Below are 13,339 nucleotides of genomic sequence, written 5' to 3'. Positions count from 1 at the left end.
AGTGAAGTAACATGGAAGGGTTTCGGCCCGAAACGTCGTCACTACCTCCTCCCATAGATGCTGTCTGGCCTGCTGAGTTCTGCCAGCATTTTGTGTTTTTAACATTATGCAATTTAATCTCTGCTGTTGTTGCATTAATGAACTGCACTATCATAGCAAATGGAGGAACTATTTTCAGAGACTATCTTGAGAGTGGTATGTAGGAGAATAGTACAACTTGACAATGTGTTGATTATTCTTTTGAACATGCTAAAGAGTAGATGTATTTTGCATCTCTTCTCAAGCCATCATTGATTGTTAACATTTTATGAATGGCCAGATCTTGCTGGGTTTGCCCATCTGCACTTACTTATATTCATTTGGAGATACAGCACGGTAATAGGCCTTTCAGCCTAATGAGTCTGTGTCTCCCAATTGCAACCATGTGACCAATTAACCTACTAACTCGCACACCTTTGGAATGTGGGAGGAAACTGGAGCACCCAGAGGAACTCACGTGGTCAGGGGGAAAGAATACAAATTCTTTAAAGAGAGTGGCAGAATTGAACCTGGGTCACTGTGGCTGTAACAGTGTTATACTAACTGCTATGCTACCGTTCTGCCCCCTTCCCAAGGGTTGTTTCTGGAGGACTGATTTCCATATGCTCCTGCATCATTGAGGTAGGTGATTTATGGAATTATTCTCTTGGTCTCAACAAACTGAACAGAAAAAAATCCCCTTTCTTTCAAAGTACAACTTACAATTGCTGAAAACCATTAGACTAGATCCTAGTATTGATTTGTACTTTATTTTAGCAACTGAAAGACGATTTAGAATATGCAAGAGAACAGTAGTCTAATAAATCTTGCATGAGATTATCCAAGACATTGGAACCTAGGCCCATGTAACAAGAAAACAATGAGCAAACATGACCAATTAGGAGAACATTGTTTTGGTGGTCAATGGAAATAAAGGTAAGGAGGTATTAACATTGCTACTACACTCAGAACAAGAGCTGACCTGATTAGTCAGAGGAGTCATCTTCCCATTCAGTCAAATTCAACAAGTCCTTCCAGTCAAACTGACAATTCCAAGAATAATCATATGCAGCAAACAGCTAAGATAAGGATCTATACGTAGAATAGTTTAAGCAATTTGTTATAGTTAGTGAGGGTACTGACACGACTTGCTGAATGTTGCAATGCATAACTCAAAATAAAATTATTCTGCCCCTTTTTTCCCAGTCCTGATGAAGGATCTTGGCCCAAAGCGTAGACTGTTCATTCCATTCCACAAAAGCTGCCTGACTTGCAGAGTTCCTCCAGTATTTTGTGTGTACTGCTCAAGGTTTGCAGCACCTGCTGAATCTTTTGTGATTGTATTTGATTACTGGATACAACTTGGCTACGTTTTGTAAAAGTATAAAGTTGAAATTGTAAAATGGTTAGGTTAGCGAGGTCTCAGCAGTGATTAATACTCAGATGAAGCAGCACAATAGCTCTGTCCTGACACACTCCTTGCAGATGAAAGGTAAAGACTGCGAGTGGAGCTTCAACTTCTGTCAAAGGTATCACCACTGATAATAGCTATTTAAAAATTATTGTAAATCAAATAATAACTTCTTTAAATATTTTGAGTTGCTAACGGGGACAAATTAAACCATTTGCAAATAATTAAATATATTACACTGAAGTAAAATAATTAAAATAAAAGCCTGCTTTTTTGCTTATGAATCTGCAGGCAAAGACTCTTTACTGAAATCAAAGGAGCCTCCAATTTTATACCAGATCTGAAATAACCTAGGATCCGAGAGGTGATGCCCCAGCACAAGATGATGCTCTTCAGTTAGATACCCCATGGAGTGGCATATGCAGTACCGTTAGTGATTCAGTAACTCTTGGCTTCTACCCTTGATAGTGTAAAAGCTTTGAAGAATTCTCAAGTTTAAACGCCCATAATTCCAATCAGCAAAACTTAACTATTGCGCTAAGCTTATAGAGGACTGGACAATACTAATCAATGTCCCTGAAGGTTTGGTTTGTCACCCTGAGTCAGCTAGTAGCAGTCGCACCTCTAGATCTTAAGTCCCACTCCAGTGCATCTATGCTGCCTCCCCAGGGTAACAGTCAGACTCTGTTAGATGTCCATCTATTAATCCGAGGTTTACGCTGCTCACATACGAACATGAAGACTCAAAAATCATGGTATAGCATGATGAGCGCAGTACGATGCCATTGTGCTGACTGCTACTTATGAGTCCATCACTGCAAATGGGACAGTTTAGACATTGCTGAATCGTCACTTCTTGAGCCCTTTCGTGCAAAGCTGACTACATGAAGGAAAATGCACTATCCTAAACAAAGGCTGGATACTTAGAGATGTGGGCAATTAGAGAAGGCTTCTACACCCAGTCAGAGTCTGTGATCGGCTTGGCTTATGGAGTTTTGATCAATGGAGTATTTGGGCCTTAGGACATTGGAAAATGGTTATTATGTTACATTCCGAGGAAAGCGCACAATCAGCTGCTTAGCACTGAATCCTACAGCACATCAACACTACAGTACATCAGCTCTCTAGGCCAAAGAGTGTCATGGACTCACTTCAATGATGAAGCAGAAGCTTTCCCAAGTATCCCATAGACATCATCATTATCATCATCAGGTGCCATGCCCAGTTTGAGCTTTGACTGCCATGGCCCACACACTCCTGTTTCGGGTCAAGTGGATCAATTCATTGTTATTCATTTCCAATTCTCTGGCTGCTGTCTCCATCATCATTTGTCTTTGCTTTCCTCTTGCTTTCTTCCCTTCAATCTTTCCCATAGTTATCGTGCATTCTAACTCCTCTTTCCTAATCACATGTCCAATGAATCCCATAGACAACTCTAAAACACAACTACCTATTCATTATCACATTTTGGTCTGGAAGAGCTTGATAAGCACAAATATGAAAATGTATTTCCTGCACTGGAAATTGTGGCTACACTTCAGAAGTACTTCATTATCTAGGAAAGCATCTTCGGACTTCAGGAAAGGATGTGAATAACTAATTTTTTTCTTGAAACTGGCTTAATTCAACCTGCCTGGCTGAAGCAATATGACGAGACAAATGGGAGAAAAGGTGAGAGTTGTGCACATAAATAAAGCCGTAAGTTAAAAAAATAACATCAACCTATCCAAAGAGGGAAAATGAAACCCCGCTTTATGGGTTAAGTAAAAACGTCTGCAATGGTTAAAAACATACTGACTGGCTGATAAATATCACATCATTTTAGTTTTCTAAGTTTGGGTTGGGAGAATCTAAGATAACAGAACAGCTCAAATGTCATCATATGAATAAATTAATAACTTAAACTAGCTTAATTTAAAGTGGATAATTTATTTGGTTGGATTTAACTAAATATCAAGTGAAAATAGAATGTATCCTTCTGATAGAAGACAGGTCAGGGATGACAGGACAGATGTCTTTGAAATTTCAGTATGTGGTAGCTAGTGGAGACCAGGAACAATCTTCAGTAACTTGCTTTATAACTCTAGCAGTAGTGCAGTCAAGGATCCAGGAAGAGTGAATGCTGCAACCGAGATGTCAGGGTTCAGTTTTTGACTTGGAGAGTGGTGAGTGCATGGAATGGGCTGCTGGTGACAATGGTGGAGGCGGATACGACAGGGTCTTTCAAGAGACTCCTAGCCAGGTACATGGAGCTCAGACAAATAGAGGGCTATGGGTAGCCCTAGGTAATTTCTCAGGTAAGGACATGTTGGGCACAGCTTTGTGGGCCGAAGGGCCTGTATTGTGCTGTAGGTTTTCTGTGTTTCTATGAACCTTGCAGATGGTGAATCCTCATAATCAAGGCACCAGTATCAGTAGCCAGGATGCATTGCATCATTACTCTTCACATCTTCTTCATCCCACTAAATATCATCTGAGGAGGATATCATTTATTTGCCTTGTTTCTCCTGCAAGTGCAATTTCAGCTCGTTTGCTGTGCAATTATGTTAAGATCATATAATGTTGGACAGTTCAAGGTTTATTCAGGCATCTTCGTCATTCCTTTCACCTGTTCAGTCACCCTTCTCATGATGTTTTGGCATTCATATTACTTGCATGTTGGACTTCACTGGTCAGGTCTCTGATAAAAGATTGCAGTGGACATCTCTTTTGTTGCTCTACAACATTTTTAAAAATCTGCTTCGGATCTGCAGAGCTCAGACTGCCATGAAATGAAAGCATTGTGGCAGCTGTCCAGCCACCTGGCATGCTTGCTTCTATACCTATGTTTGAATGTGCACCGTCTGCACACTAACGTGGTTGAAAACTCCTTGTTCTGGGCTGCTCAGATTGTCATCCATGCCTATTCTATGGCAATATGCATAAGGTAGCCAGAATCACAAAGCTAAGTGACTTCAAAGATTAACGTAATTTCTGTTTCTGGAAAGCAACTAATTTCTGAATTATCTCATGCCTATGTGTCGGTTGATGGGGGAGATGCTAGATATGCAGTCCAAAGGCAAAAACAATTGAAGATTAATTTGCCAGCCATTGGTAATCTATAGCTAGCAGGCCAAAAGGCAACATTGTTCTGTACGACACTGGAGACATCAACCACTACCTAACCTGATATACTGAGACATCGCTATTTAATCACATCAAGAACATTTTTCTTCTGTCTACTGATTTGCTTCATGGGTAGTAGCTCCTTTAAGTTGAACTTCTTTGTTGGAGTGCCCTGCTGTAATGCTGTATGTCAGTGATGTCAGGCTGCAATGGAGGTGCCAACGGATCTCTTCACTCACATCAGATATCCAGGTTAAGGCATTAAAAGTGGCACTCATTCTAAAGCCAATCTCCAAAATGCTGAAGTAAATCCCACACTGTACAATTTAACGTCTCTAAAGATCATGTGAACAAATCCTTTCCCACAGCAGGCATGGAAGCAGCTGTGAGCTCACTATAGTTTTTGGCATCCTTACCTAAGCTTGCTTCAAATTCTGCTACCTCAGTTTGCTTGCCTTGGATCCACTGGCACATTTCAAGGAGCAAATGCAAATGAAAAGCATGTAACAACGTTATTTTCGTTGAATGATTAGTATATAGAATTTGAGAAGCTGCCTCTCGAAGGACTAGAGGACAGGACTGAACCCAGGTTGCTGGGACTGTGAGTGAGTAACACCACTGCTGAGTGATTATGGTCCCTTTGTGAAAGTTGTTTGGTTAGGTTTTCCCACATCTGCTTTAAACTATTCCCTCAATAGTTTTCAAATCCATAAACGCTAATCAATTTTCAGCTCTAACTTTTTATTAATAATTTACATTTAACCATTGCCTCTCTATGTTATAACTATGATTTTAATCTGTGTGTCCTTGAAAACTTTCCTGGGATATTTTGGCTATCAGTTTACTTGTTTACCAAATAGTCCCAAAATTTAACCTGAACTGAGCATTTAAGAATGTCAGTGGAAAGCAGCACAGCCCATCCTTAAGTTTATGTCTGTTGAGGGCAATGGGCGCAACAAATATAACGTACAAGGAAGCCCACTATACTCTCCAAGCAGGAAGAGGTCTTAAAATATTTTACTTTCCTCTGCCGAACTACTCTTCTGGTTTCCAAAATGAATGTTTAAACCTTATTTTCTGGTCCCCATTGTAGGGATCGCTCAAACTTCCTCCCTGCAATTTAACAGGTCTACAGCAAATTCAGTCTCCCTGGCTCTCCACTCAGCTTTTGAACACCTAGACAATGGCAAAGTGTATGTCAGGCTGCTGTTCATCTACAACAGCTCAGGTGTACAACACTATTATCCTCTCACTACTAATCAACAAGCTTTGAAACCTGACCTCTGTACCTCCCTCTACCACTGCAACCTCGACTTTATTTTCGGGAGACCACAGTCAATGTGGATTGGTAATAATATCTTCTCCTCGCTGACAATCAATGCAGGTGCACTTCAAGGATGCACTCTTAGCCCACCGCTCTACTCAATGTACACTCATGACTGTGTGGATAAGCACACCCATAAGTGTGTGGCTTGGCACCACCCATATGTCATCTATTAATTTGCCAATGACTTCACTGTTGGCAGAATCTTAGATGACGATAAGGAGGTGTACAGGAGTGAGATACATTGGCTGGTTGAGTGGAGTCACAGCAACCACCTTGTACTCAACATCAGCAGGACTAAGGTTGTGGACTTCTGGAAGGGGAAGTTAGGAGCACACACTGAAAGGTCAGCATGGAAAAGATGAACATTTTCATAGGAGTCAGCATCCCCGAGGATTTACTCTGGGCCCAATACATTGATGCAGCCCCAAAGAAGGAATTCCAGTGGCTCGACTTCATTAGGACTTAGAGGAGATTTGATAAGTCACCAAAGTCTTACAAATTTCTATAGATGTATGGTGGTGGGTCGTCTGACTGGTTACATCATATTGACCCTCCAATGCACAGGATCTCAAGGGGCTGCAGAGGGTTGTGGACTCCAGCTACTTCCACCAGAGGCACAACCCTCTCAGCCACTGAGGACATCTTCAAGAGGTGGTGCTTCAAGAAGAGGGCATGCATCATTAAAAACCCTCACCATCCAGGCCATGCCCTCTGTGCAATACCACCAAGGGGGAGGTGATACAGAAGCATGAAGACCCACATGCAATGTCTTAAGAAGAGCTTCTTCTCCTTCACCTTCAGATAACCGAATGGTCCATGAACACTATGTCGTCATTTGTCTTTTGTACTATTTATTTTGCAATTTATAGTGATTTTTATGTCTTGCATTGTACTGCTATTGCAAAACAATAAACTTCATAACAAACTTCTCCGATAATAAACGTGATTTTGAATCTGATTTCCCCAGTTCTAGACAGAGGCTTTCTGTGGTTTAATAATATATTGCGACCCATCAGGTGGCTACCAATTTCAACTGGTTTCAAATGACAGATTTATGGGTTATATGCAGATGAAGCCCAGGATTGATTTCATAATCTCAAGTTTGGGATGATTTACCTTAGCTATCGCCCGTTCTGTTTCCTGCCCAAGTTAAAATTAAGGGGCTGAAATTTAATTGAAGGTAACTAAAACCAAGTTTATTTCTCTAAACAAAACTGTAGAAGCATAAGTCTTTCACTTGGCTGTACGTTGATCCTTCTGAATAGCTGCTCAGGGACTAACAAACTTTCTGTAGTTTTGATTGGATGAAGAAATAAAGTTGTAGAAATTTTATCATTTATTTATCAATGATAAAAACAAATCATATAATTTAAACCAACGGTACCAATGTACAAAGTCTGAATATGGAAACCTTTGGGGTACAGGGTGTTGAATCAGGTCATTGCAATCTTATCATCACTAAACAGCAGGATGTTATGAAGGCATGAAGCTTAGTAATTATGCATCTGTGCACAATCTGTCCAATGGTGTTTTAGAAGTGCAATTAGTTCCCACAGCAAACTGAATGATGATTAAAGATTAATCAATAGATTAGTTAGGAAAGATAGTATGTAACCATGTGAATTATTTATGTTTGCAATACATACTCTGGGCTTGAAAGCGATTAACTTCAAAATCATTTCAACTGTGAAGAGTCCGGTGAAAAGCATATTAAGGACATCCATGGCTTGGCTAAAAATCGGTGACTGGCCGTGGTGCTGCACAATATGAAAACGAGGAATTAGATAATAATCCAGAACACCACAACATATTGTTATAGCATTTATATTTTAAAATAATTTCATTTAATCTGAGGTCCAAGAGTTTGGTTTCTTTTGTGACTTCTTAAGTAACCATTGTTATGAGAAAAAGGAATATACCCTGCACTGTCTTCCTTTAAGAGTCATGCAACCATCGTAAGAAAAAAAAGGAAAGAATTAACATATAAGTTTCTGATCGAGCAATTTAATATTTAAGTAACCTCAAAAATGGTAGTCTGAGATCTAGATTCCAGCATGGCAGTTTTGTATGTCTCCCTGGCTGACTATTATTTTTTACTGTTCTCTACTCTGAAAACATCCTTTGGCCACAATTTTCTGTTTTTATTGCCTATGACCAAACTTGTACATTTTTTTTATTCCAGCCAACTTTTTATATAGGACTTTAACAAACACCTTTTGAAAATCCATACAGAAAATTTTGGCTCATTCCATTCATTAGCCTTCTCCAATTGAATAAACAAACACTTGTATGGAATATTGTGGGATTTTGGTAGCTCAGGTTGGCTGTTTAGAAGTTTGGCTGATTTCCAAGCTTGGCAAAAAGTTTGCTGATGTTTCGGCTCCAATCGAGAAGCCATCATCAATGCAGAGTTGAGGGTGTTGTCTCCCCAGAATGCTGGCTTATATCCTGTGGGGTCTGAATGGGTATTGATTAGATGTCATGATCTGGTTGGCTGGTTCAAGACACTGTGAAGGGTCTGGCAGTGGAAGATTCTGATTGGCTAGCTTCTGATCAAAGAAGCTCTACATTGGTCAAACAGGAAGAAAACTATTGACCAAACTACACAAGCCTCAGCTAGCGAGCAGAAGGCACTCTCGCTAGTATCAGCTCATGAAGATGAAGGGGGCACCATTTCAATTGGAAGGCAGTCAGAGTCTTGACTGAAGCGAGAACAAGAAAAGAATGAAAATTTCTTGAAGCGTGGTTCTCTACAGAAGGATGCACCAACAAAGATCCGGTATATGAACCCTTATGTAGAAAAGAGAGACAACGAGGTCAACAATCAATGAATCACCAGTAATCTCGGGATCTGGACAGCGAAGCAAATACTTCCGACGGACCTCCATTGAAGCTAGCCAATCAGAATCTTCCACTGCTAAACAGTTCATGGTGTTTTGAACCAGCCAGCCAGATCACAAAGTTTAATTAATATCTATTTGACCCCAGAGGAATATATAAGCCGGTATTCTACGGAGACAACACTCTCAACTGCACACTGATGATTGCTTCTCGACTGGAACCGAAACGTCTGCAAACATTTTGACCAGCCTGGTGACCAACCACACTTCCAAACTCCTGTATATTATCACTTGCCCACAAGGATTGCTGGTTTTAAAAATATAAACCTGGCACAAAGGCATTCTTTTTAATTAGAAACATGGAGCAAATGGAGATAATTCAGTCCCTTAATCTAATTGCATGTCATATAGACTTATGCACATGAACTCCATTCATCTGTTTCAGTTGAATATACCTTGCGACTTCTAAAAAAACACAACCCTATTGATCTCATTTTTTAAAAATTTCCAATTATTCCAGCACTCAAAAATATTTTAGGAGGAAAAAAATCAGATTCTTCTCATTACTTATGCTATCCAAACCTGTTTGGAGCAGAAATAGTCTGATAGCATGCTTTGTGAAGGTTCACATTGAAACACCAATGACTTAAGTGAGACACTGAAATCCAAATGATACCTATGAATCCAGAGTTATTAAGAGGCTTAATTAACTGTAATTTCTCTTTCTATAGATATTGCCTGACCTTTTGAGAATTTCTGTCATTGTTTTGTCTGTTACACAAAATATCATTTTATGCTGCAGAATTCAGATAATGCTGTGCAGAAAGTACATGGCTCCTGATTTAGATTGCTTGCTATGATTGCCAAACCGCTAAATTGTCATTTGTGATTTAACTAGTAGCATTTTTATTCCTAAACCAGAAGAATATGCATTAAACCCCTATTCAGAAGGCTTCAATAGAATAGCTAGCCTGACATCTCAGTCTGTTGTTGAGAGCTGCGTGATCGGTTAAAGGGTAAAACTGAAGACCACAGGCAATCTCAAGTAAACATTAAAAATACAGTGTCACAGTTTGAAAAGAACAGTAGAATTTTCCATGATTGCTAATATTTAATCCACAGTCAACATGAAAAAAAATCATTACCTAGTCAGTAACACGCTGCTTTTTGTGAAAACCTGTGAGTAAATTGGTTGCTTTATTTCCTATCTCACAATAGAAACTAAACCTCGATGTTATTTGTTAGCTGTAAAGCTGACTGAGGTTGTGAAAGGCATTACCTACGTGAAATGTGTTCTTGTATCTTTTTAAACTGTGTGAGTGGCAGAATAGCAGAAAGCAAGTGTCATGTTGTTTTGTTCAGCAATTGCTGTGTTCTGGTGGGAGAGATTCTATTAGATTGCTTTCAGTTTTCCTCCCATATAACAGGCTGCCTGGTAAAGTACTTCCCAATGTATGATCGAAGGTGATAGAGGCGGTTCAGAGGTACAAATAAAATGATGGTTGCACTACATTGGAGGGTAGACAAATTTGAAAAACAACATAATTTTCAAAACACATGGTAGGAAGGTATTAAATGCACTTCTAAAACAATAAACAGAATCTTAAATCTGAAAAGAATTAAAGTAGATAAAAGTTATCAGCATCTGAATGTAGAACGTAAGAGAGAATTTAAATGTGAGGCTGCTTATGATAGGAGACTTAGTGAAGATATCTACGTGAGAATTGAAAGCTGTAAGGATCCAGGAATAACATTAGATGTATGTTTAGACCCCTAATGCTGATAATGATTTTAATGAACAACTCTATCAGAATATTTCAAGAGAAGCAAACTCTGAGGGTAATGTTATAGCTACGGGTTACTTTAATTTCCCAAATATTGTGTGGGAGGACCCAGTCACTAATGGATTACAGGAAAGTTTTTGATTGTTTTTTGACCCGGTACGTTAACGCTCAAAGAAGAGGGGAGGCCTACCTAGATTTGATAGTCCATAACAATCAGGATAGAATTTTGAGTATGAAAGTTGTTGAGCCTTTAGGAACAAGTGATCATAACATTGTTAGTCTTGAAGTATTTTTTGGCAGAGTATATCAGTAAAAACCAAAGCCATTAAACTGAATTTCAAAAACACAAAGTTCGTGCAGATGTGGCAAAGACTTCAGAAGGTGAACTGCAAAGAACTGCTTGATGTTGTGTCAGTTGAGGAACAATGGGGTTGGTTTAAAGTGGTAATATACGCAGAGCAGGAAACGCTCACACCCAAGGTCAGGAGAAACAGTAAAAATAATAGATCAACTATTATATGGATGAACAAAGCCGTTCATAAAAATTATTGAAGAAAAGCCTACAGTGCCTATAAAAAGTATTCACCCCCCCCCCTTAGAAGCTTTCACGCTTTATTGTTTTACAACATTGAATCACAGTGGATATAATTTGGCTTTTTCTGACACTGATCAACAGAAAAGAATTCTTTCATGTCAAAGAGAAAACAAATCTCTACAAAGTCATCTAAATTAATTACAAATATAAAACACAAAATAATTGATTGGATAAGTATTCGCCCCCTTTATTATAACACACCAAATCATTACTGGTGGAGTCAATTTTAGAAGTCACATAATTAATTAAATGGGATCTGTTTTTGGAGATCACTACATGCAGTCAATGTGTTTCAATTGATTGTGGTAAAAATACACCTGGTATCCTGGCAAAAACGACACCATGGAGACAAAAGAACACTTCAAGCAACTCCACAAAAAGGTTATTGAAAAGCACAAGTCAGGAGATGAATACAAACAAATTCTAAGTCACTGAATATCCCTTTGAGTACAGTTAAGTCAATCATCAAGAAATGGAAAGAATATGGCACAGCTGTAAATTTGCCTAGAGCAGGCTGTCCTCAAAAACTGAGTGACCGTGCAAGAAGGGGACGAATGAGGGAGGCCACCAAGAGACCTATGACAATGCTGGAGGAGTTACAAGCTTCAGGGGCTGAGATGGAGTGACTGCGCATTCAACAACTGTTGCCCGGGTGTTTCACTGGTCACAGGTTTATGGGAGAGTGGCAAAGTGAAAGCAGCTGTTTAAAAAAAACTCATTAAATTCCAGCTAGAGTTTGGTGGAAGGCATGTGGGAGACTCTGAAGTCAGATGGAAGAAGATTCTATGGTCTGATGAGCTTTTTGGCCATCAGACTAAACGCTATGTTTGGCATAAGCTGAACACCGCCCAGCATCAAATCACACCATCCCCACCATGGTGGCTGCATCATGCTGTGGGGTTGTTTCACTGCAACAGGCCTTGGCAGGTTTGTGAAGGTACAGGGTAAAATCAATGCAGCAAAATACAGGGAAATCCTGGAGGAAAACCTGTTGCAGTCTGCAAGAAAACTATGACTTGGGAGAAGAGTTGTTTTCCAGCAAGACAGTGGCCCCAAACATAAAGGAAAAGCTACACAGGAATGGCTTAAAACCAAGAAAATTGATGTCCTGGAGTGTCTAAGTCACCAAGTTAGAGCCCAGACCTCAATCCAATTGAGAAATTGTGGCTGGACTTGAAAAGGGTTGTTCATTCATGATCCCCATCCAATCCTACAGAGCTTGAGCAATTTTATAAAGAAGGGGGGAAAATTGCAGTGTCCAGATGTGTAAAGTTGATAGAGACTGATCTATATAGACTCAAGGCTGTAATGGGTGAGACAGGTGCATCTACTAAAAACTGACTTGAAGGTGGTGAATACTTATGTAATCAATTATTTTGTGTTTTATATTTGTAATTGACTTAGATCACTTTGTAGAGATCTGCTTTCACTTTGACACAAAAGAATCTTTTTCTGTTGATTATTGTCAAAAAAGCCAGATTAAATTCACTGTGATTCAATGTTGTAAAACAATAAAAAATGAAAACTTTCAAGCGGGTGGAATTCTTCTTAAAGGCACTATATATAAAGAATAAAGAAAAAATAGTAATGATGCTAAGCGTAAGGCATATGAAAATATGCTAGCTATAGTCAAGGGGGGAATTCAAATTGCCAAAAGGCAGGATGAGAAGGATATTGCTGATAATGCTAAGATTGACCCCAATAGATTATTTTCAATACTTTAGCAGTAAAAGAAAAGTCAAGGAGAAAGTTAACTGTTTTAGGAATAATAGTGGGGCGTTAAATTATGCAGAGAAGGACATAGTGGATACTCTTAATTCATATTTTGCTGAAGCATTCACGTATGAAGATGCTAGCAATATGCCAGTAAGTGTAGAGAAAAATAGGGTTGTTTTAAGTAACTAAGAGATCTTGGAAAGTGAGGTTTTGCTTCAGCTGAAAAGCTGTAAGTTAATAAATCTTCAGGGCCAGACAACATATATCCAAGGGTACTTAAAGAGGTCTGTGATTATATATACAAACCCCTAACATCTATTTTTCAAAAGTCAGTGAAGACTGGTGAAATCCCTAAGGACTGGAAATGGGCTAATGCTGTCCTGGTATACTGTATAAGAAAGGTAACCACACTGACCCTTGTAACTGTGGACCAGTAAGCTTAATGTGTATCATAGGTAAGATAATGTAATGATAATAAATGGAAAAGCAGCTGATAAGAACAGGCATGTTAGCAGAAAGCCACCATGAGTTCAAAAAGGGGAA

General features: G+C 39.2%; 1 protein-coding gene across 9 annotated transcripts in view; it reads right to left on the bottom strand.

Annotated features, from left to right (window-relative positions):
* Nucleotides 1-13,339, bottom strand: part of cacna1c (calcium channel, voltage-dependent, L type, alpha 1C subunit) — a 737,294-nt gene that overhangs the window by 146,046 nt on the left and 577,909 nt on the right. For all 9 annotated transcript variants that reach the window (XR_012100621.1, XM_073059289.1, XM_073059283.1 and 6 more), the window contains exon 29: nucleotides 7,508-7,618. Coding sequence is in view for 8 of the 9 variants with exons in the window: in XM_073059289.1 (XP_072915390.1) it covers nucleotides 7,508-7,618 (111 nt within the window). In the remaining variant the exon portion in view is untranslated. The remainder of the gene's footprint in view (nucleotides 1-7,507; nucleotides 7,619-13,339) is intronic.

This window comes from Hemitrygon akajei, chromosome 10 (genome assembly GCF_048418815.1).
Source record: "Hemitrygon akajei chromosome 10, sHemAka1.3, whole genome shotgun sequence".
Taxonomy (NCBI): Eukaryota; Metazoa; Chordata; class Chondrichthyes; order Myliobatiformes; family Dasyatidae; genus Hemitrygon; species Hemitrygon akajei.
Note: the sequence above shows the minus strand (reverse complement) of the source record. Positions and strands in the feature narration are given on the sequence as shown.